A 24,841-nucleotide genomic window follows, 5' to 3' on the forward strand; every position below is an offset into this window, starting at 1 on the left:
GCTTTCTCTGCAGTAGAGACAGACAGAGGTCTCATTCTTTAGTGGTAAAGGTGCTTTAACAACCACCACTGTATACTAGCTTAAAATAAAATGAAAGGAAATGTTCAGTCTGCTGCACGTTACTTGTTCAAGATGTTAACAGCTCTATGGCAAATACAGCTATAGTATAGGAGGGAGAGGAAGATACAAGCAAACTTTCACAGCCATCCTTTCATATCTGTAATTACATCCAGACTTAGCAGCAGTGTCATTTCATTTTGCAGAGGAGCGTGGCAGCCCTTGAGGTGAGATTTCTTGGTGTTCAGTTGCACACAGTAGAAAAGGTCCGTTGTGCTCTGACCTGCTTTAAAACACACCATACCAAACCCTGCATGCGTGCTCAAAGAGCCCCCCCTTTCTATATGCAACTGCCATTTGTTGCAGGGGTTGCTATGGCAAACCGGGGCAGAAAATCCTATCTTGATGTTAAGGCGAAATACTTAGAAATTGTAAGGAGACAGATTTTGAGAATATAAATTAATTAAATGGCAGTAATTGCATTATTGCACTATCTTGCCAGGGAAATAGCTATTCCTGTGAGACTCTATTACTGTGTTAGGTCTTGGAGCAGAGTGTAATTTTTTGAAAGTGCTTTAGATTTTCCAAATCTGTCTTTCTGTTTTTATTTAATTCTAACTAGTGGTAAACGGCAACTTAGCCCTGCAAAGGTGGTCATCATCCTGCATGCATTTAGAGTTTGGGCTTAAATTGGCAGAAGTCAATAACTTTAACCTCACCAATCCGGCCCGAGTAGCTGCCTGATAGCTTGCCCTGTTGGGATCAGTGCCTTTGGATTGGGACAGGAAGCATCAGGCTTCTTCCAGATAGGAGTCCTACAGCTGTCTAACGTGCCTTTTGCTCCTTGACTGCTGGAGCTGCAAAGTGTCAGGCATGTAGGAGACTTCTATGGTACATTCCTTCATTTGCAAGAAGAAGAAAAAACCCAAGGCTGTTTTATGTTGCTTGCCTTATTTTTTTTCCCTGTGTCCTGACTACTTAACGCCTGTGACCTCACTGTAGTTGTGTACTTCTTCAAATCTCCAATGAAAGGATCAAGAGTACACTTCAGAAACAGAACTGATAAACTGGATGCTGCCTAGCATATTTTTAGTCCAATTAGAAAAGCTGCTTGGAAATATTTTTTGCTTTTAATGCTGAAAACAGGCAGTTCTATATCTTCACATCTATAATAGTTATTCATTAGAGTATTTCCTTACATTTTTAAGTGGGACTATGTTATGGCCCTTTGATAATGTTTGGGGAGAAATGAAGACTAAAATGCCCACTTCCCACATTTGAAAGAGAAATTCAGATTTAAAAGGAGAAAGAGATGAAACCACTAAATATAAAGAGAAATGAATAAATGGGTTGTGTTAATATGTTACCTTGGACCATTAAGAACCATACTCAGTTGACCCGGTGAGTGAAGTCCTTTCTTTAGGTGTTTTCCAAGCATCTTTGGTCTTTGCTCAGTTGATCTCAGTTGATCAATCAGCCTCTGGTTGGCCAAATGTGACCATCTGCTGTTTGCTTTTGTGTGCACGTTAGCAATTGGGCATCAAGAACATGACAGTAGCCTAGGATTAATACCGACATCAAAGTTCAGGAGCTCTTGAGTCTTCTCAGTTTTGCCACTGTCTATTTGTCTTCAAGAAGTCATCTTTGGGTGTGCTACTACTACAGCTTGCTGCAGTTGGTTGTACTGGTGAATGAAGGTAAATTTGTACTTCTGTCGAATTTCGGAGTTCATTTTAGTGCATTGAGAGTGTCGTTTTGTATGTTCCCCTTGGGTTCCTGAGTAGGCAGTAGACTGTCCAATGCATCCAAGGAATGGAATGGAATGTAACAAAGCTTCTGCATTGCAGATTGAATTTGATATGTTTGGGAGAGGGACCAGCAGCTTCCCAAATGGGAATTTAAAAAAAAAAAAGAGAAATGTAAAAATGTTTATAACTAGCTCAAGTCAGCATCCTCATCTGGAACTGGCCGAGTCGAGTTCAAGATGCTTTTCATGCCACCGTGTTTGCCAGCTACGTCTTAGACGAAGGCATTTGTAGTGATTCAAGAGTTCAACTCTGTGTTAGAAAAAGAAAGGCACTTCTTGTGGAATATCATTAAAAGCTGAGCCAAGTTTTTTCTCATTTAATATTACTTACTTGAATCCACTGTCTTTCGTAGTATTTTGTGCAGCATTATTCTTTCTTGTTACAGTTATTGTTATTCAGCTGGCAGGTTTTTCACTGGATTACCTGAGTTAAAATGATCCCATGTTCAAGGCTAAAATTAAGGAGTTTTGAAAACCTGGGTATTCTGATTGTCACTAGTACAGAGATTAGGTATAGATGACTGACTGCTTTGAAAGAGAGCTTTGTATCCACTTACCAGCTTTTCTTATCTTCATAGAAGTGACAAAGTATCAAATAATTTTAAAAATATAAAAAAGGTTAATTGGCAACTACTTTTCCATACGTGTTGCAGTCATTCCTTATGGGTAAACATGCATAAAACATTGTAACTACACCCACAACATTCATTCTTATTAGATGAATACACTTTTTTATACTAACTCTGCATGGTAAGTGAATAATTTCTATCTTAAATTCTACATTTTTCCTCTGTGGTTACAACCAAAATTGTACAGATTCCCTGTGTGGAATTATATCCCGAACTGCTTTCCCCCAAGGTATTTTTAAACTTTTTGCCTAAATGATGTGCATTATTTTAATTACAGCACATAACAATTATCTGGAAGCTATTGTTTATTATGTCAGTCTGAGGTGCCACTTTTCTTCTTCCTTTTGGTCTCAAAATTGACGAAATAATAATTGTTTCAAAGGCAGGCAGGGATACGAACCCCAATCAAACCCTAGCAGGCATGTCATTATCGTAGCAGGGGAAAGCAAAGGAGCAGGTCCCTCCCTGGGTGAAAGCGTCGGGAAGAAGCGGGTGGTTGTATTTGTTTTGGCAGGCTGAAGCTGTCGTGAGCCCGGAGTCCCAGCCAAAACCAAGTAAGCTTTGAGTTGACTTGAGCCATTTCTCAAATGTTTTTGTGAACTCTCACTTTTTTTTTTTTTTTTTTTTTTTTAAATTCCCCATATTGTTTTAATTATACTTCTCAGTGCTGGGAACATCTCACCAGATCTTTCATGTTTCAGGATTATTTGTGAAAGGATTTCTCATCAGCTAATAGCCATTATTTCAAAAAATCTTCATTGGTTGGGTTAAAATCTGAGCTCAGATGTGTGATCACATAAGGGAAAATTCCGTGGAGACTTGGAGTGGAATGAAGCCCCCTCCTTAATACTTTTGTCTAACATATGTCACTGTATTAAAAATAATTACTTTGGTTCCTTAGAGGGGAAGAGGAAGGTTTTTTTTAAAACTTGGAATTCTATATTGAGTAGGCAAATAAACTCCTGAGATTGCTTTCATTTGAAAAGGATATTTTAAATGGTACCTTTACTTGAATGTTGGCCAGTTTAATTTACATTATTGCTTCTGACAATTAACCTCGTGTTGGGCTGCACTTGTCTCATTAGCAATGTGGTGAGTGATGAACTTGGATTCATGAGGGCTCAGCCCTCACCTGGGAAGCTCACCCGCCAGGGCTGCGCTGCTGCTCTGACAATTAACAAATCCACGTAAAAGCTGTCCGTGGAGGGCTAGGGCTGGGGGATTAAACAAATATATTAGTAGTCTTGTCAAATTCATTGAATAGTTTTGCTGGGAGAGATAGTTTAAGAGCAGAGGAGGCATGGGCACAGGATTTAAAAATATGTTGTTTTGAGGTGATCTGGTTTTGATATATTCCTGTTTCAACTTCTTCTAGTTTGAGACAGAATTTCTTCTCCAAAATTCATGTGCTTTAAAACCAAGTTTTTAAATAAAAGGGAATAGAGTGGTAGGGAGCAAGGATAAGGCTAAATAATTAAAGAATAAAATTCTTAAATTCTCTTTTAATGTAATGCTTCATCTGCCAGGATATGATCAGTTGATTTGTTTTTCATTTAAGCAAAACCAGTTATGCAAGTTGTGGTTTCATGAACTGATTTCCCCGCCTTTTTCTCCCCTGATTTTTATGCACTGAAGCAAAATATCTGTTACTTCCACAGTCTACTGATCTGTGTTACACAGGGAATATTCAGGAAAAATGTCATCTTTTGGTGATGATTTGATGAACAAAAAGATTGAAGATAATTTTCTGCAGTAGAAATAATGACTTTACCAACTTCGTATAGTTGAAGGCTTCTCATCTAAATATCATCAGAGAATGATTACTAATGTTCAAACCCCAAAATGAAATAAAAAGAATTTTCTGGCATTACTAGGAGAAAGAACTGAACAAAATTTTTTTTTCCCCCCAAATCTTTTTTGTTCTTATGTTTTTAATTTCTTAGTTATACAAACATGCTGCATACCTGTGTCTAAATTTACATACATACATATATATCAACTGTATAGTGTCCAGAATTAATACAGATAGACATATCTTTATATGCAGGAAGGGGGAAAAATGTTAGTCCCTTAAAATAAGTGTTTTATTTTTTCCTTTTAATTTAAATTCACTTTGCATTTTATTCTATCAGCCCCCTACAAATACTTTACTACTTTTGCTGTGAAAATCAGTAAGGGGAGCATGATTTAAACTGACCGATCTGTTCTCTCCCATTATGTGGCTGCGCATCTAATATTAGCAGCCACTTAAAAGGTATTATACATGTTATTTAGAAATAGTTATTCCATTGAATATTTAATAATGTATATATGAAAACTGATTCAGAAGAGACTATATGAAAAAAGATTTGCTCTGGGAGCAAAGTGGGTTATTTTAGTGGAAAAATGAAATCTTTTTTTCTCCTTGACTGCAGGGAGAGATGGGTCTGTGCAGCCGGCCAGTTAAATGCGTAGCCCGTATGTGCACAGTGAAGAAAGCTAACGCTGAGGTGTGAATGTGACTGGCAGAGATCGCCATGCCTGCCTGCCGTGTTCCTTTCTCATCTACAAGGGTAGCTTCGCCCTGCCCTGGGAGCTTGCACCCTTGTGTTTGCTGGGCTGAGTGGCTGTGCAGGCTGAGTGAGCGTGCCTGGGGGTGCGTACCCTTGGGCACAGCTCTCACGGAGCAGGCATCCCTCACTCATGCCAGTAGACTAAACCCATGGCAGTCTCTAGTGATCTCCTCTTCCTCTTGTTTATAAATTTGGGTAATATGCATGGTAAGAAGATGGGAAGAAAAGTCATGACTCAAGCTAAATAGAGTGTAAGTCGTTGCCTTGGGGGTAGGAGGAGGGGATATTAGAGGTTTGTGGTCTGGAGATTTATTCCTGTAGAGCTGGGAGGAGGCTGGCTGTCATTCAGAGACGGGAGCAGCGTGGTGTGGGCGGGAGGAGAAAGGCAACAGTGACGTGGCCCTGGGTGGGTGGGTGGGTGGGTGAGCAGGCACTGACCAGCAGAGCCGCTTGCCACGAGGGATTCTCAGCCAGGGTTGAAAGCATCTTCTGGACTGTGATGAGTCTGAGCTCTATTTTAGCAGGAAATAAAACCTATTCATTTATTTGTAAAAATTAAAACTATTTGCTTTGTACAGAAGGAGACCTAAAGGGCTGGCAGCAAGCTTGAGCCTGTTTTCTGGCTGGGGCAGTTGGTGGTGGAGGGTTCTGCTGTCTCACTGAGGCCGAGGGAGAGTGTGCAGCGTTGTTGCCCATCAGCCTGTCAAGTCTACCTGTCTCGTGAGATGTGGCACTGCAAATTCCCTTTCCCCTACCGGCAGAAAACACCTCAGCCATGATAATAGCATATTTTTGCAGTTCTACCAAGATTGCTCTAAAGTTTTAGTTGTGATATTTTGTTACATTTGCTAATTTTTTCCTTCAGTATAAAAATTAGTCAAAAGACGCTTCAGATATGACATTCCTCTTACTTAAACAGGGCACATGCAGGCACACAGCACAGCTAATCTTATTTGAACAGGGCACATGCAGGCGCATGACGCAGCTAATAGAATATGAAGCCTTTTGTACATTACATACCTGGATAAAAGCTGGCTTAAGTCCTTAATGTCTTGAAATTGGTACCTCCATTTCATTGCTGTTTGTAAAGAGCTTACGTTAGCACAGTCTAAAGACAGACCATTTCCATTACAAAATGTTGTCTTAGTTTCTATAAATTAATAGGGTTCTTTACACATTTCCAGATGAGGGGCCTCCAGATTTTCAGTTCCCTTCTTTGGGCATGCAATGAAAAGCATTTCACCTCAGAGTAGGTAAAGGAGGTAACAGAGAGGCCAATATTTTGGGCCACCAGCAGGAAAATTACTCCTGGTTGTGAAGATTGGTTAGAACTTCATTTTCAGCACGACTTGATTGAACAACTTCTCAAATTTCATGAGTGCGACATTTTTAGTCTAGAGCAATGTATTGAAGCCATTTCTCACAAAATCTTATAGCTTAATCCATAATTTATCCATTTTATTTAATAATTAAGATTATTCCCCTGGATTACAATTTTAATGGTGTGGCTTTGACCTTTTACATCTACACCACAGTGGTGCCTGGTCACGCTGACTGGGACCCTTATTGCATGAGCTCTTCAAATGGGTTACTCTGTGATAACCTATAAATCAGGGCCATCACTTGGGGAACATGGGGAACATGAGAGACGTTTTAATGCTGATAGGCTCCTCTGATTGGATTTTCATCCACCATAAACTCAAATGTGAAATGGAGAAAGGGGGTTTTCTGAGGCAGTGGATTTTTCCAGGTGGACATGCATTACAATGGGTGTTTGGTCCTCGCCTAGAATGCTGCCAATCAAAAAGGCAGGTAGAAAACCAGAAAAGCCTCTACTCGGAGAGCTACAGACCTGAAGAAGTGCTGGAGCATCCAATGTGGTGGGTGTGCTGCATCCTCTTTACTCCATATACTCTTTTTTTTTTCCTTTTTTTTTTTTTAACTGATTAGAAAAAGAAGAAATTTCAAATGGTTTTGAAGTCTGAATTATTTTAGTATTTTAGGCATCTCAGACTTGTGGGATAATTCTTTAGTAATAAAGTTTCTACTTACTCAGAAAGTCTTTATTTCTTTGCAGTTTATACCTGTCTTAAGACCTGCAGTACGAAACAACCAATAATACTCTGTCTCCAAATGAACAACAGACTTTGGGGGAGTAAAATAGACTTTCATTAAGATGCAGATACCCACAGTGGAACCCACGTCCGACTGCCTGAGTGAGTGCCAAGAGCAGGGAATAGTTATTGGCTGTGGGAAATGACTGTGTCGGCAGAAACCAGATTGAGGCTTTTCCTCCAGGGTGACCTTTGAAATCAATCAGATTGTGAAAACGATAAACCTCCCAAAGCCGCCTCTTTGTTTTGTGCTTGCTGTGCTGGTAGTGCTCCCTCAGTGCTGAGGTTTACTCTGGTTCCCTGTGTGAGTAAGGAGAGAATACATCTGGATTATTGGAGGGTTTTTCTGCCTATTCTTTCGGGAACGCATGTGCATGCAGTGTCTTCATCTTCTTACGTAAGACTTCGGGAAGTACTGTTATTTATATCTTACTATCTCCTTTACTATGATGTCATTAGTTGAAATCCCCAGTCAATTGCTATGTATTTGTGGTACAGAGGAGAATGCTGGCAGCAGTATAGGTTGTACCTTACGGTGAAATGCATCTTTGGTAGATCCCAGAGATTTTTCAGTGTTGGTGCCATGTTCTGAATAAGGCGTTTTCCCAGTTCACCTTTATTTAACAATATTCCCCAGAACTGTGATCGGGCCTTTGGATTCCCTTTCTGCTTACACTCATGTAGAAGCCGTGCATATGTGGGCCCAAGGCACCTGGGGCTTTGGGAGATGATTAGAAATTACAGTCTTTCCTCCCTTTTTGCTTGAAATAGCAACATGGGGGATTTTTTAGCTCTTTGTATTTGGACACGAGACATACTTTAGGAAAGAGAAGTTATGAGAGCACTGAGCTCTGGAGGAATGGAGTTCTGGTACAGAAATTGATTTAGTATGGGAGTTTTGGTATTAAACAACAGTTTCTTTCATCAGAAGAGCCATCACCGGGGCTGTTGTGATAACCTATGTCTTAAGGTGTCTGCAATGCCACAAAGAAAAAGAGGCCTGAGAGTGCTTGTGTGTTGCCTTCCAGCTTGGTGGGTTGTGAAGCACTGTGAGCTACTTCCTGGAGGATGGATCTCAGAAAGTACTAGAGCTCTCCACCATCTTATGAGGGTGTTTGCAGTGCCACCAATGCTTGAGACTTTATTGAGTCTTGCAGCATCTGATGGTGCCCATTAAACTCCTGTACTGGTTTTGGCTGGGATAGAGTTAATTTTCTTCATAGCAGCTCCACAGCTTCTCTGTCCTGTGATTCCACGAGAATTTTAGCTGCTATATGAAGAAGCAGTAAACTTCTGGAAATGCTTCAAAGCATGACATGCGTGTGCTGCAAACCTCCAGATCCAAAAGGTGAATACCTCTTTCCAGTCTTTGCCATGTGCACAGAAAATTATCATTCAAATTTAAAAAAATTAGTTCTTCCCATCTTTTAGTCGTTCATTCGCAAACTGACTAACATGAAGGTGAAAATGCTAACAGGATCCAAAAAGGAGCTGGTGGCTTTGTAAGGAAATAGGTTCAGTTCTAGGAAGATGTGGGCTAAGAAAACAAATCTGGGTTCATCTCAGCATAATGTGGGCTCATCAACGGTACAAGGGAAAACTGTTTTTTCTGAGTCTGGTAACAGTTCCTGCTTGCTCTGAGTCATCTCCTCTAGTGGTGAACTACAGTCTTTTTTTTCTCCTTTGTTTTCTGTTGATAGGAAATGTAGCATAGTTCAGTAACCAGCAAAGCTTTATTTAGACTTGTCAGAAATGCAGAATTGTTTAGCTCTTCCTTGGAAGAAAAGAGGGAGATGAGGAACCTGAGAATCAGGTTATCGACTGAAATGAGTGTCAATGAAGGAAAAATTTGTATTGAATTTAATTGAGTGTAAAATGTATTTTGAAAAGAAACATTGCAACCCTAAAGATACTATTCTCTGTCTCTCTCTAGTAGATTGATCTGTAAGGGAAGGGTAAGGTTTGATCCTTTCCCTTTTACCTGTTTGTGAGCTGTGAGGGAGACCTGAGCCTGAAGATCAACAACCCCTCAGTCTTTGGTCTATTGCATGTTCTTAAATATATGTGTGCATGCACATTTACATATGGATAATTTTGCATCCTTATAATTTTTTCATATAAAAATGCTAGAATACAAGTCTTACCTCCTTTGTTAACTGCTTCATGGTGGATCTAGTTCTTAACTGAATGTCATTAAAGATACTAGGATCAAGCCTCTGGACATTGTTTGGTCTTGTATGGATCTGGATATGCTCTCACAATAATGCAGCTACAGAGAGCAAAGGACTTCTGAGTCAAATTGCAGAGGTAACAGCAACCGAATCTTCTCATATTGCATTCATGTTGAATTAGTGGAAGCAGTCATTGTTTGGGGTTTTCAGCAAAGTCCTCAATCCCTCTCCTTCCTCAGCAATACGTGGTTTTCTATCCTGCTAGTTAGATGCTGTCCTACTAGTTCTTCGGTTGTTCATGTTGTTTTTTTTCACGGAAGTCAAGAACTGAATGTCTGGTGGGAGGAAAGAAAAGACAGAAGGCAAGCCAAAAGTAGTAATTTAGTGAAAAAATGTTCTGCTAGTCTTTATACAGCATAAGGAAAACCCCAAAAGACATGAATCTTAAACTAAAGAGATTAAGCTGTTAAACTACATAGGCCAAAATATGAATCTGCATTCAGTTTAGGGGTTGGTTTGTGCAACACAGCATGCTGTGTGTCCTTATTTTTCTTTGGACTTGAGACCCATGAATTTTCAAATCTACTTGTAGTTGACTCAACACAAAGATAGTTGGCTACTGTACGTCTGCAGTCTGAGCCAGACTTTCTGTGCTCTCTGTAGCCGTGTTACTGTGAGTAGGCAGGATATTCAGATTCATACAAGGCCAAACAATGTTCGTAGGCTTAATTCTAAGCCTATTAGCCTCTACAATGTCCTATTAGCAATGCTCTTTTATAATCTTTAAAATGTGTTTTATGTATTCAGTTGCAATGCCATGTTATTGTGCTTTTTTCCTGCTCAGTGGGCTGTCTTTCCGTGTGAAGCTTATAGGTGAGCATTGAAGCTGGGTGAATTGAAGGAGTTTGGGGCACTAGCATCTTTTTAAAAACAGGTACAGGTTTTTCCCCAAAGACGGAAAACATCTTCTGCCTCTACCTCTCTTCTCCATTCAGAAACATCACAATATAAAATCCAAGAAAGGCTTCTGGAGGGTGGGGACCAAAGGCTGTCCCCTCGGATGCCTTGCTCTCCTTGCTGGAGGTGTCACGAGGCAGGTTGTGTCAGTGGCGTTGGGCTGGCAGGAAGCTGACAAAGGAGGTTGGAAAGCAAATGTTTGTGTAAAGTTCTGGTCCTTTTACTCATGTGCAGCCCCTTGTAGGTCAGGAGGGTAGCAATACAGTCACTGAGTCCAGAATTTGGGGCAAGATGATCCAGGCATCATTTGCGGCTGTTAGACAAACGTGCAGTGGAGAGAAGTACTGTACCTGTTGAGTACGCTTGCATTCGTGTTTCTTAGTAACCGAGGCAAATACACTAAAACCCCAATTTTCAGCCTGTAAGACTGAGGTGGAAGCACTTACAGGTCCCCACTAGCAGTATCTACCTACGTTGGCTCTCTGGGAGGCACTAAGTTATAGACAGGAGCCGTGGTCCCGGTGCCAGGCTGAGAGATGGCAGAGAAGCAGCCAGTGTTTTGCCAGGGAGCCTGGGACTCAAAGACAGGCAGCTGCTGTCCAAAGCAAAAGGAACAGCGGTGGGTTTAAGATGGTAAAGCAAACCTCCAGGCATGGGAGCAGCTAAGGAAGCTCTTTGATCTGGGAATAGGCCGAGTTGTAACACTCCTGGTCTGCATTTCAAAGGCGTTCAGCAGTCACTGCTCCCTGGGAGGAGGCACAGCCTTTGCTCCTGTGCAGCTCAGCAAGCTCAAGCATTCCTAGGATTTAGCTGGGAAGGATCTTACCGTAAGAGCAGACATTGCCGAAAAGACAGTAATTTCATGCAAAAATGGGGAGAGTGCCATGCTTTGGGCTTTACGTGGTGATAATGTTAGTGAAGGAGTGGGTGCTGCAACCCTGCGGGCATTGGGACTACTGAATAGTAGTGCTGAGAAAAGTAGCCCTGGTGTGATGGTGCCTCTCAGGAGAGGACACCCTGGTGGAGGGAAAAGCTGAGCTCCAGGCTGACAGCGTTATGAAAGGCAACTGCTGAGAGCTGCTTAGTACCTTGGAAGCAGTAGCCTTTCTGTCATGAGTTTTCATGACTGAAAAGGCTTCGTTTCCGTGCCATGGATGTGATGCTTAGAGGAGTGGTTCTCTCTCTCAGACAAAAGAGAGAAAAAGAGGACTTCTCTCTCTTTATTCATGTATTACTTCTTGCTGTCCAAGGTAAGTGTGGACTTATCCCAAAAATGCCAGAAGAGAGATGTTATGCAGGTCTAAATGTGGTTTTCCTCAATGGAGGTAATAGTTTTAAATGTAATACAGAAAAATGTAAACCCCACTTTTTTGGTAATATTTTGTACCTCCTGTTTTTCCTCACCCTTCCATTTATTTGTGGTATTCATGTTCTATCATATAACAGTTTTAAAAATAATTCCCTGAAGTAAATAACATCAACCTTTTTTTTTTTCCCTTCTGTTTCCTTACCAATTATTGGCTGTTTTTTCAAACAGAATAGGGGGTTGGAAAATTAAATAAAGACTTCCAAAATAACAAGCTTCAGAAAATTTTATTTAATTTGTGGGTTCATTCTGGTCTCTCTCTCTTCCCCCCTCTTTTTTTTTTTTTTTTTTTAAGAAGATCTTTATTAATTTAGTCTAGTAACTTAGTGCCTATATTAAATTAATCTAATAAAAGTCAGGGTCCTCACATAACGTTTCCCAAATGTGAAGCAGCATCTATTACATGAGGCACAATCTTTTTACTGTAAAATGTAAACCCGATATGTAGAATTACAAAGCATCAAACTGTTTGGTGTATGTTATTTAAGTCAAATATTGAGTACAGTCATGCTGGAGGAAAGGAATGGGCAACACTAGCATTCAAAAAATTAAAAACTCAAACCAAGCTTCATATATCAAAGCGATTTTCATCTGTGAAAGTACTCTGGAGTTCAGCAATTAAACCTTGTAACGCTAACAGTCTATTGACAGTTACTCACATCCATGTTTCTATAAACATTTTAATATACAAATACAGATCTGAAAGGCTAGATATGAGTGTTTAAATTGACCAGCTCATAGATACGTTGCTGCACCACAAAATTTCATTTCGTAGACCCCCGTTGGTACACATAGTTCACGACAGCATTTTAAAACAGCAAAAGCAAAGACCTCCAGCAACAGCAGCCCAAGGGGCTTTGCGCTGCCAGAGCTGCGGGTAGCTGGGCCATGCCTTCCCCCTGGGTGAAGGTCACCCTTTTGTGCAGAGCCCTGAAGTTGCACAAGTCTCACGAGCTGGGGTGGAGCGTTCGTCATTCGGGGAGTGTGGGTGTTCCTGTTCATTTGTGGATGTGTACATCACAGTGTAATCACATAGTTTATTCCTGTTCTCTCACTGAATTATTTATTATGGACTGAAATGAGGAAGCAGGGGGATTCTTTTGTATTGGCATAAACATAGGATTATGTTCATTGTGTGCTTTCAATCACTAAATCACCGATATGTCAATTGGCATAATACAGTCTACCTCACAGGGATGTTACAAACCTTAATTAATTAATGTTTTTAAAGTGCTTTGGGATCCTCTGATGAAAGGCACTTTAGAAGTGCAGGGGAGGATTATGCTGGTTATTTTTCCCATCCATTACCCCAATATGTCACCGATTGAAATTCAGTAGAATAATATGGGCACCCTTATAATGATGGGCAAAGGCAGTATAATATTTTTTAAATTGCCATAAGAGCTAGAAAAGGCAGCTCAATAATATAATACAAAAATTAATGTAATCAGTTTTTTTTTTTTTAATTATTCCCATTGCTTTCTTCTCCTTTCTGCTTGAAAAGTCATTCCCTTTGCTGGATTAACAATAATAACTACAAATTATGCCTTTATGTTGTTACGGTTTGATGATATGCTACAGCCAGGGCACAGGTTAGAAACACAGGCCGAGTTATTATGTACCGCAGGGTAGTGATTTCCTGCAAACTGATTTATGGATAAATAATTCTATGTACTTATTACACGGGACAGGCAGTTTTTAATTTCTGTAACAAAGCACGGCTGAACAAAGCAAAATTACATGCTATAGCATAGGGAGAAGGTGCCTCTGAAGAGGATAAACAGATGCAATCAACATCACAAGCACCTCCCTGTCTTGTAGGGGGGCCCTGTCAGTACTGGCTGCTGGATAAATGGCTTGACGGTCCTGGAAAACGTGGGTTTTATCGAGTGTTTCACTGAGGTCTTTCATGTGGAGTTGTAAAAGGAATCAAAAGTGTTTGGGTGCTAGCGCTAATCTGCAGTTTCTCCTGAGTTTCTGTTGTGTTGGTAAGAGCTGCTGTTAAAAAGTGAGATGCTTAAACAAAACTATTTGATTGAACGCAAGCAGGGCAGCAAATGACAGTTGCGTTCTTCACCCGCCTTGTGCTCACAGTCAGACGCCCTCAGGCTGTGATCCTGTGGCACAGGGAAGCGAACGCTAGGACATCTAGTACAGCTCTGGGACGGCCACAGCCACGTAAGGCTCTGGTCAGGTATAATTCCGCAGAATCAAATTCGCTCAAAACATTTTGAAGGGGCGAATAAAGCCCAGGAGATCTTATGCTGGGTATTCCCTCAGCCTTTCTGAAGCTGACATCAACACCGTGGTGTTTGCCGTGTCTGACTGTACAGGCGTGTGTTCTTGCCTGAGCTGTATGTAACTTGTACTGCCAGAGCCTGCAACCGTGCTGACCCGGTGTTAGTGAACGTGGAGCTGTAGGTGTAAGAAACAAGCTTCGCGCTTCTCCAGTTTCCAGCCTGACTGTGTCTGTCAGTCCACAAGGAGAGCAATTGTCTGCTTTAATACTTCTCCCTATATAGGTCTCAGCAGGTTACATTTGCTTGTGCTGTAGAAAATGAGAGGTTTTGGTGTTGTGCGTCAGGGATTCAAATGGTTTGTCTGCTTAGTGTTGACACGTGCTTTTCTTAACAATGTTTGGTAAGGAATCAGTATATGGTAAGGAATCAGCTATCCTTCTTTTCCTCTTTAGCCAAAGAATACAAAATTCCTTCCTTTTCCCTCTCTGTACGTATCTGGGGAAGTATTACTCATGATTAATTTTGTAGCTGTTTCCAGAAGAATGTTGAGGTGGGGGTAGTGGTGCTAATAGGAACTTCAAAAATGTCCTTCATTTGATCCCGTGACTTAATTTTAACCCTGGCAGATTAGCATTTTAACTAAGATTCATTAATGCTGTGTGACCTACCTGCAGGTGTCCGTTTAAGATGTAACTCCGGTATGCTTATAATTTGTGAAAGGTAAAATCAGGATTCTAACCATGGTGGGAGCAGGGGATAGTTTGTGAAGGGAGCCAGTCACAGCACGAGGTGTGTTCTGGTCCTCTTTGCTCTCTTTAGCTGCAAAAAAAGAATTTGGAAAATGCCCCATTTTAAGAGTTTGATTTTTACAGTAGTGATGTATTGAAGTGTCCGTGAGATGCCCCAGGAATTCCCGTGGGACTGTCCAGAAAAAAAGTTAACTGTGCAGGTGACTGGGAGATGCAGGACCCAGACCTCATTCTGTTTATGACCAAGAAGTGTCATAGCTAGACTATGATATATGTGCGTATATATATATTTTTTCTAAAGCCCATATGTGGCATTCTTAGAGTGAGTGTACTGTATGGCTATCTTTCCGTTTGCAAAGACAAATGAAGCTTCTAGCCCATATAGGTAGGTAATTTTCTGGGACAGTGTAAGCTACATAATAATGAAAAGGGTTTGCCAGCTTAGCTGTATTTTTCTAGGAAAGCAGCTTTTTGCCTTTTGTTGTTGTTATGTTCCTGTTTAACACAGTTATTCTAGGAGTCTGCTTTAGCCCCAACCTTGCATCCGTTCAGTTCACATCCCACTAGGGTGAAGTCCCAGGAGCAATCCCAGTGCTTTGGATACTGTAAAATAAAGGTCATGAAGATCCTGTGACAAGTTCTGCTGGTTATAGAGGTCAGCCATGATGTAGCTGGTCAAGCCGTCTGTTCAATGTATTGTTCTGCTCTGACTTGCATAGTTATCACTTTCTTCTCCAAAGGAGCTGCATTTTAAATGAAACTAAACTGAAAGCACTCTGGCAGGGTGGCACATCATTGGCCTAAGTGGAATGACAGCAGTGAATTGCAGTGTATAAACCTGACACTCGAGCTCGCAGAAGTTTGCTGCGTGTTCTGGCATTCTTGTGGGTAAAGGGAGTTATGCGAACTTAAAACTAGGTTACTCTGTCTTTTTTCCCTATCTGCATTTTGATGAAGCTTAAAGTTAATAACAGACCTGTCTGTAGAAGGACATGCATTCAAGAACCAACAGCCAGTGTGGGTAGAAAATCTCTTGTAAAATACGTTTTGGGGAAAAAAAAAGCTTTTGAGAAAACTGATCTGTTTATTGTCTTTAATTGACTAACTGGCCTGGGCTGCATTCAGCCATTTCTAGATGAGTTCTCGAGAGCTGTTCTAGTGTACAGCTGTTTCTTGAGTGTGTGCAAGCTTTGAAATCTGTTGGACTTCCCGTTCAAAAAACTCTTACAGGGAAAGAGCCCCAAAGGATCGTTGATACAGGAAAGAGAACCAGACTCATTAACAGAAGAGTTTTGTGAACTCATGAAAGATGTGCTTTCGGGTTTCCTGAGCAGTCTGATCTGCTGCACGTTATCCACACATAATTTTGAGAAGGTCTGGAGCTGACAGAGGAGTGATATTCCTGGAGCAGTAGTATATTCGGTAATAATACAGTGACCTTTGCTCATTTCTGTCCCCACTTCCAAGTCTCAGTTGTGGTAGGATAAAAGCTCAGTCAGGCCAGTTAAAGTGATTTCTTTAAAGGCCTGAGCTGTACCACGTGGAGTCAATGAGAGGAACAGTAAAAAATGTGTATGTGGAAGTGACTCCTTGCTACCAGGCTGTTCTCATCTTGGCATTGCTGTTACACTAGAAACACCCAGTCCTGGATGAGAAGGGACCTTTTCAGGGGGGAAATTTTGGTTCACTCAGATTTTACTGAGGAGGCATTCAGAGATGTCTTCTAGAGTGCAGAGAATACGTTTGGTCAACAAGCTGCCATCATCTTCCCAAATGCAGCCCGAGTTGCCTTAAGTACAGCGTCGGTGCCATGAAATAAGCCACCTGTGAAATCTGCTGAGGAGCTGGATGAAAACCATGGCTTCTGGCTATCATTTGGACCAGCTTAATGTGCTCTGGAAAAAAAGAATTTCACACGTCATATCACACCGGCTGAAAAAATAGTGCACATCAGCAGTGCTGTAACACAGAGTAAAGGACTCGCAGCAGGTGTTAACGTGCAGAGGCACTGAGCATTATGGTAACACCTGTGTTTGTCTAAATCCAGCCAAAACAATTTCCTCTCCAGTTGTAGAGGAGGATTAAAAAAAAAAAAAAAAATCTACCTAACTTCCAGTAGTAGCAGACATTTCCTGTAAAACAATTTGCATAGTATTTCCCATGGTGCACTGTGGCTGTGCTGTGGTTTTTCTCTTTTAAACTTTTTTAGTTTGGGGACACCTTTGGTAACTTCAGTGACCCCTGACCGTCTCTTTGTCTCTCACCCAGCATTGCCAGGCCCGAGCAGTTGCAGATGGTGTGCTCTCTGAGTGCTTTCCTTAATTGAATGAAAAATAAAGCCTCTTGTAAAATATTACCAATTTAGATGTGACTTATGGGGCACATATGATGCTTATTTTTTCAATTACATGAAAACTTGGCGTGGTTAAACATAGGAAGCCAAGTGTTCTGTGAAGCTGGTATAGATTTCTGGATTTTTAGGTGATTTTGCTTTAAATTATTATATAGCAGAAGGGGGTGAAGGAAGTCAGCAGCTAAACTGTGTTTTCCCAGCATGTATTTCACTCAGTGGACCCTTGATGCTCATTTCATGACTAATATATGCTGTACTATATGCATTTCTTGTTGTCACCAGAGATAACATTAAGTAAACTATCCCCTTAAGAAAAACAGCTTTTCTTGGCAAGTGGAATATGACTCAAGCAGCCAGCACTGGAGACATACGGTGCTGTGAATGAGTGCTGTGTGTTACTCTACTGGATCTGAGTCCAGGCACTATTTATACTGCAGCATATTCAGCACCAGATTGTTAAATCTTAATACTGAAACAGTGCATCATTTAAATGTTTTTGTTCTGTTTATGTCCCATTTCCAAGCATTGGATATCAAGCAACACTTACTAACTTTTTGTTTCATTTGGACAAGATCTCCCCTTGCCAAAAGCTTTCTAATCTGCTCTTGAAATATTAGCCTGTCTGTACCAGCATGTTACAGTGAAGTTTTGTGCCACTGAGGATGAACTAGGTTGCTTCGAGCTTCTTTCAGTATATGGTGATAGAATACCTTGCAAAGCAATACGTCAGTGGTAAATGCAAACATTTAAGTGCTACAGAAAAGCAGTTCTACTAAAATTATTTCCTCCTCAATCTGTGTAGGAATGGGGAAAAAAAATATTCCTTAGCAGTTATTTCATGGGCTCATAAGCATGGTGTTCTGTTATCGTCTCTGTGCAAGAAGCTTTGTTTCACTGTTTCAGAGGTGGTATTTCTTTTGTAACCGCGTTTGGGAGATCAGGATAAAAGACCTTTGCCACTTATTTCAGTTTGATTAGTTCCGGAGCTGGTGAAGAACTGGGAGTAGAAAGTGAGGAGAAAGTTGAAGTTTCTTGGCATCACAGCATCCTTCCAGATACCCAAAGAGGGTTCTTGGAGCTCCTGTTAAGGAAGTAGTTTTCTCATCTATTAGTGTATTTCTGGCACTAGAGTTTACAGATGGTCTTTTTCAAAGATCAAAACCAATATAAGCAGACCTCAAAAGGTGTCAGTTTAAATGGGAGAAAAGGTGATTGGTGTCTTGTAGGGCTGCGCTGAGAAGAGTTATGTGAGCAGAACAGCGGGGCAGTGGGAACATGGTGGAGGAGGGAATAAAAGCAGTAGTTGCAATAGTGCAGAACAAGGCTGAACTGCTTTGCTCTCATGTAAGATGGCAGTGTGGCTTGCTTTGTTTGGCGTCTTCCTGGAAGTCATTCCTGGGTATTAGTCATTGTTTTTGGTGTGGGTGGCCCCCTGCAATTGTCTGAACAGAAATAATACCTCTGCACCAAATGGTTTACCATCCAAGTTTACAGTCTTTGTGACAAGCTCATCCAGAAGAGGTGATGATCCCTATTAAAGAATGAACAGAAGTAGAAATAGGACTTACAGCATTCCCCCCGCCCCCAAAATGCTATTTTGGATCTGCGGTCAGCAGCTTGCACTTGTTTTTTTCGCAAAGAAAAGCAACCGTCTGCATAGTGCAACTTGTAGCTGGGCGTGAACTCTTCCTACTTCGTGGATTTCCAGTGCCATCCATCCGCACTGGGAATCGTACCATGCTTAGATTGTAACTGTGTGCTGAAAGCCCACACATAGGAATTTTCCTGTTCAAGTCAAAACCAATACATTTATTTACTGGAGGGTATTGTAGACTGCAAAATCAGGACTATAGAGTATTTAAAGCTTGTTCTAACTTAGAGATCTATGCTTTAGTGGGATGATGAAAGATGTGAAGAGAGGAAGCCTCCTGTGCTTCCTTGAAATAATTTAAGAGCCAGGAACATGTCAGCAACTCTCTGATGAGAATTTAAAATCTATTCCTACTCTTCCCCATTGTTTGCTTCAGAATTCAGCACAACACATCTTTTTGAGCAAGACTGCAATAAACCTCAAGGCAGATCTTGAATCTCATGAACAAACAAGCTTATCAAAGGGTTTAGTAAATGGCTGATAAAACATGAAGTTAATTTTTTGTTTTCTTTTCAGGAATAATCAAGCTTGGGAGGTGGAATCCCCTCCCTCTCAGTTATGTGACTGATGCACCAGATGCGACAGTAGCCGACATGCTACAAGATGTCTATCATGTTGTGACATTGAAAATCCAATTACAAAGGTGGGTGTTTCTGAACATCTGTCCTTCTCTATTCTCTGAGCTGCTCTGTCGATTACAGCGTTACTACAGAGATTAGCACATCCTGTCTTCATTAATTTCTGGTCTTTTGATGAAATGAAAAGAAAAATGAAGAGAAGGGTGGGTCACCTGGCAGCTCTTTGGTGCATGTTCCAACTGATTTTATACGTTTTCTGAAGTAGCAATATGGTAGCAGAGAGGGGAGGGGCGGAAACTCAATCAAGTAAAGATATGGGAACTTTAAAGGCAGCCCTTTCCGCACCTAATTTAATGGATTCTCAAGGCCTTATTGTGTCAAAAAAATAAACTCCTTGCCTTTTTCCAGAGGCTGCATTGTGATAATCCAGGTCTTCTACTGCCAGCTGCTGAGATGGGGAGGAGGGGAGCTTGTTGACTTTCCTTTTTTCTCCAGTGGTCTTTCCAGTGAAAAGGCGAGAAGATGGGGAAGGGATGTGTTACTGCAGCTCCATTTGGCATTTGGAAAATATTTTCCTTCCCTGAACGCTAGTTCTCATTAGAAAAGCAAAAGCTCCTGACACTTTTACACTTACTCACCCTCCCTTTCTTCCGTCCCACTTTTTCTCCCCCTTTCTCTCTATTGGCCTTCAAAAGAGTCCTCAAATAGTTACTGATGTCTGCGTAAGGAGTTGTGGCAAGTCCCTGGCAGTGCATGGCATACTCTAGACCTGCTGGTAAGCCTGCATTGCACAGTCTGCTGTAGCTCTGTGGCCAGGACATGTCAGAGGAAAGAGGCAAAAATTACAGACAGCCTGGAATAATTTGCCCGCAGTTCTTTGAAGCTTGACTTGAACAGAAGAGGTGTCCACTGGGACATGTGTCAGTGTCCTTTGGTGGCAGGTACGCACCCTCCAACTGTTCAGTTCAGTTTGGAATTTGGAAGTAGGTGGTGCCTGATGTTAACCTCCCAAACGGCAACGTTTCCTTCCTGTTACATCTCTGATGGGGCTTGGAGTTTCCAGTTCCCGCTAACAGGCATTTCCTTGGGTTTATATACTGTTATTACTTCTCAGCTAGACTGCATCTCCGCAGCATAGTTGTAAAAGAGCATCTACAGCCTGTAGCTGCTATAAAACTGGAGTGCAGTAACTCATGTCCTCAGAAATATGAACTACCAGGAGTCCATCTAGCCTGTTGTCACGTCTGTATTACCAGAGGGTATCAACCCAAGATCAAGGTCTCATTCTTTATCTTCAAAGTGCTTGAATGGCTGGGTGCCGTGTAAATAAAAGATAGCCCGTGACTTTGAGATAAAGATGGTCATTGACTACTTGGACTCCTCAAGCACAACTGAACTTTCAACTCTGAGGGTAAAGCCGGGCTGTATAGGCAGAAGGCAGAACCACCTCAGAGGCTGATTGGAGAGCATGCATTAAGTTTCTCAGGCATGAATGGCAATGACAAGCTTCTCCCAACTTTCTGATGTGCTTCTCTGGTCTGCCCCCATGTATGTAGACACAGACCATAATAAGCTTGTTAAATTAAAAGAAGCACAAGTCACATGAAGACAAAAGCTTCACTACATATGCAGTTCTTGTTGAATGAAAGTGAGAATGAACTACATGTGACAGATGTTGGGCATATGGCTTACGTGTTTTTGAAAGGCTTTCGGATACTTCAGCGATGAGGGCAGTACAAGAACCGGTATAAAATAAAATTAATTTTCAGACTCGCTGCTCAAAGCCTTGCCTCCACACAATGCAGGTCCTTACTGTTTAGTGATTTTGTTAGTGTGGTGTACATGTTTATTTTTCTATCCCAGCAGGAGTATCTTTCTCTGTCTGGAGAGGATGGCTTTATCCAGCCATTTCTGGGGCTTGCTTTACGCAGTTCTGTTGCCCTCCACCAGGCCCTAGAGGGAATGGTTACGCACACATATAATACCATAGTAGGATTAGTTGCTATTCCTGCCATGTACTGTCATTCTTTTAGTTAAACTACACATCTTCTGGGAGTTGGGCTTGGTGGGGAGGGGAAAGAGGGGAGAAACACCTTGATGGGCTGGCTAAGCAGGAAACTCCAAGGTTGTGGTCACTCCTTAAAGGTCTATAGCACTTGTATGCAAAGGGTAAGCATCTATGAAGCTGATGATTCTATGACTTTTTCCTTTCTGTTTTAACAGTTGTTCGAAGTTGGAAGACTTGCCAGCAGAGCAGTGGAACCATGCCACAGTTCGCAATGCCTTAAAGGAACTGCTCAAAGAGATGAATCAGAGCACATTAGCCAAAGAATGCCCTCTCTCACAGGTCAGTGTTTTTAACAGACTTAGGGAAAGCCAGATTTACAAGATCTAAAGCTCATATGTGTTCAGTAAAGGACTCGGACTAAACAATTCCATAAATATCAAATCAATTTCTTGTTTCATTAGAAAGGAGAAATTCTAATTAATATGAAAAAGAGTATCTTTATACTGTGTTTTTTCAGTGGGTTGCCAGGTGGAATTTATGAATGAATTGGTTGATTTTTATCCTGCTGTTCAGAGATGTAAATTCTTCATTCTGAACCTTTTGCAAGAGGACTAATGATCCTCAAATGCAAGATTTGAGTTGCTTCTTCCCTCTAGCAGAGGCCTGCCTCCCCCACTAACTTGTAGGTAGCTCTCATCAGCCTGCAACTATGATAAAAAGTATGCTGTTTTAACAGTTGTGCCCCAATTTCTAGGAAACAGCAACAAAAAATGTATATGTAATTATGTTAAAAAAAGAACAAAAACTCAGTCTCATTCTGCATGACTGCTTTATAAACGGCAGTGATGTCATGTCTAAGAAACTAAGACACAGGTTCCTACAGATATCATGTGTTCTATTTGTACTTCAGATTGTCATAACAAGAGATTAATAAAATTTTCATGACTGAGTCCTCCTTGCCTCTCAGAAAAAACAGAAAAACACTTCAGCACCCAGACCACGTAACTTTGCTAGGAGTGAAAAATACGTTGCCTTCTATTAGAATCATAGGTTAATCTGGGCTGTTGTATCTTAAAGTCAAAACGTCAGTAATCACTGCTTGCTAAAAATCCGTTGCTTTGCTAGCCTGTATCCAACATTTTTTTCTCCTGTGGTTGCCTGTCTTGCGTTGCACTGTACGCTTATCCTGCAATTCCTGATCCAAAGCCTCTGTGAACCAAGAGAATTCTTTCTATGTGTGACCAACACAGGTTTGTGTCACTGTGTTAACGATTACAACTCCAGGGAAAGCACAGAAGTGAGATACAGAGCAGAATTTAGGTCTTTGCAATTGGCAGGAATCACATTCCTCATCTTCCTTAGCCATGTTGGGTCTGCAGAACTAACAGGAATGGAAAGGCTGTGTAAGGAAAAGCCATGTAACTTGCCTTATTTACTAAAGGAATAGCAGTGACTAGATCTGCACAGAGCGTAAGTGCGTTGAATACGAAAGTATTTTTCTTTTCACACAGTTTAAGTGTAATTTCTTTAAATAGAATTATCTGTGGAATCTGGTCAGCTAATGATGATTGCAGCATATGGTTGTCTCTGCCCAGTCTTCTTCAATATCCAGTATAACTAAACTGTGCATCATTTCATATACAGAATTCATTTGTTGTCTGGGTCTTTTTCCTCCCACTTCAGTTTCAAAGCCTACCAGGTGGAAATGCTGCAGTTGGTTTACTCCTTCTACAGCCTCAGTCTGAAACACATTTACAAAATTACTGATGGCAGGACTGTAGCAGCAAAAATCCTTGCCCCGGTATTTATTTAGCGGACAAAGTTAAAAGGAGATCTTTCTGTAGAAAATTGAGCTTGCTTACTTTTAAGCACAGGTGTAAGTGACCTTGAGTACTGACTAACCCTTCAACTGGTACTGCAAGAATGCAGCTTGTATTATTATTGTTACTATTGCCATAAAAAGTTCCAGTCTCTTTTGTTTTGGCTCACAAAATGCAAAAGATACAGTGGAAGGTTGTATAGGAGCTGTCTATTACCATCCTCTGAATATGCCTCTAATACAATTCCTTCTCCCAAATCAGTTTTAAAAAAAATATTGTGCCAAATGTGAAATGTCATTACAACCCCCTTGTGGTTAATATATTATTGACAGCAGCAAATTGCAGAGTGGTCTCTTAGGAGTCAAACTGCAGAGTAAATGCTGCTGTGTATTAATGTGTTCACCGTGCCTCAAGTGCAGAAGTGGAGAGGGGCAGCACGGGGAGCTCTCGCTCCCACCAGCGATGGTGCTCCGTCTCTGGTTCTCAGTGCCCGAGCTCTCCATGCAGCCCAGATGGGGATTCTGATTGCCGCTAATGGGAAATGTAATCATTCACTTTGATTTAAAATTGTTCTGTTTTTTTCTGCTAGGTGTATTATGTGGCTGCAGCTTAGCTACCCTTAGCATACGGCTCCCTTTCAAACAAATAAATCCCAGTTAACCAAGTCGGGGGGAAGGAGGGTAGATGGGGGGAGTGTGTGTGGCAGAAAGAAATCCAATTATTTCAGCATTTCCATCTTTGCATAGAGACCTCTGTCTTTCCTGTATATTGTATAACTCATTTCAGCACTGACCATGAGTTTTGGAGCAAGATTTCTTGGGATGTGAGCACGTCCCATATTTTTTCTCCTTGAACTTACTGCACTGGATTTTCTTTGTGTGGATATTTCTTAGCTCCGGGTCTAAGTAGTTTTCATTCCACATGGCTGTCATGGCCACACACATACCAAACATATCTCCTACTTCACATAATCTATTCCTTCTTCAAGGATTTTCCCAGGAATAATATGCCTTATTCAGAAATTTGCAATTAGTCAGGTTTTTTTTGCCACTCTTTTCTGAGTGGGTATTTCCTTTCTGCAGACTTACTGGAATTCCTAGCAGAAACACCCCTAGGATTCCTTTCCATTTAATAGTGAGGATATGTAGTTTGAAAGTTGTTATGGTTCCTTCCCCTGCTCTACTGTCAAGCAGTTGAAGAGAATCTGTCCTGGGATTTTTCACCAATGGCTGATTTACTATTTGATTTTACTAGTTAGTTGAAGCTTTGCTTTCTCAAATAAAGGTTAATGGGTTAATATATTTTGTGATATTTAATAGCCCTACAATTTCAGTAATGTTGATTTATTGTAGAACTAGAAGATTGGGGGGAGGGAGGGGGAAAAACAAATTGTTATGTAGACAGAGCTAAACAATTTCCCCACCCTTCCTTAGTGACTGGAAATTTAACTAAAGTGACTCTAAAAAAAAGCAAGTTATCTCAGCTCAACTTTGTTCAAAATCCTTCCTGAGCAGAGGCTATCTCCATGTCAAGCTTTCAGAATACTATTGCTTGTTAAAATGACTTGGAGCAAGGGAGGATTTATGGGGAGGGAATTGCTGCTGACTGCCACAATGGTAGGTTTATGTCTCAAAATATTGATTTTAATTAGAAAATTGAACCTCAGTTTTAGAAATTGAAGCTGCCACTTCAAAAGGCTCTTAGTTCATAGCCTTCAAGACTCTACTGCAGTGCGCTGTAGCAGCCTTCTAGTGGAAAAGTTAAAGAGAAAAGGCAGAAGAGCCTCTTT

At 41.0% G+C, this 24,841-nt stretch overlaps 1 protein-coding gene across 2 annotated transcripts in view; it reads left to right on the top strand.

Annotated features, from left to right (window-relative positions):
- The window catches only part of SATB2 (SATB homeobox 2), a 136,697-nt gene that overhangs the window by 41,637 nt on the left and 70,219 nt on the right, over positions 1 to 24,841 (top strand). For both annotated transcript variants that reach the window (XM_075710914.1, XM_075710913.1), the window contains exons 4-5: positions 19,163 to 19,289; positions 21,448 to 21,571. In XM_075710914.1, the coding sequence (XP_075567029.1) occupies positions 19,163 to 19,289; positions 21,448 to 21,571 (251 nt within the window). The remainder of the gene's footprint in view (positions 1 to 19,162; positions 19,290 to 21,447; positions 21,572 to 24,841) is intronic.

This window comes from Pelecanus crispus, chromosome 5 (assembly GCF_030463565.1).
Source record: "Pelecanus crispus isolate bPelCri1 chromosome 5, bPelCri1.pri, whole genome shotgun sequence".
NCBI classification, from domain to species: domain Eukaryota; kingdom Metazoa; phylum Chordata; class Aves; order Pelecaniformes; family Pelecanidae; genus Pelecanus; species Pelecanus crispus.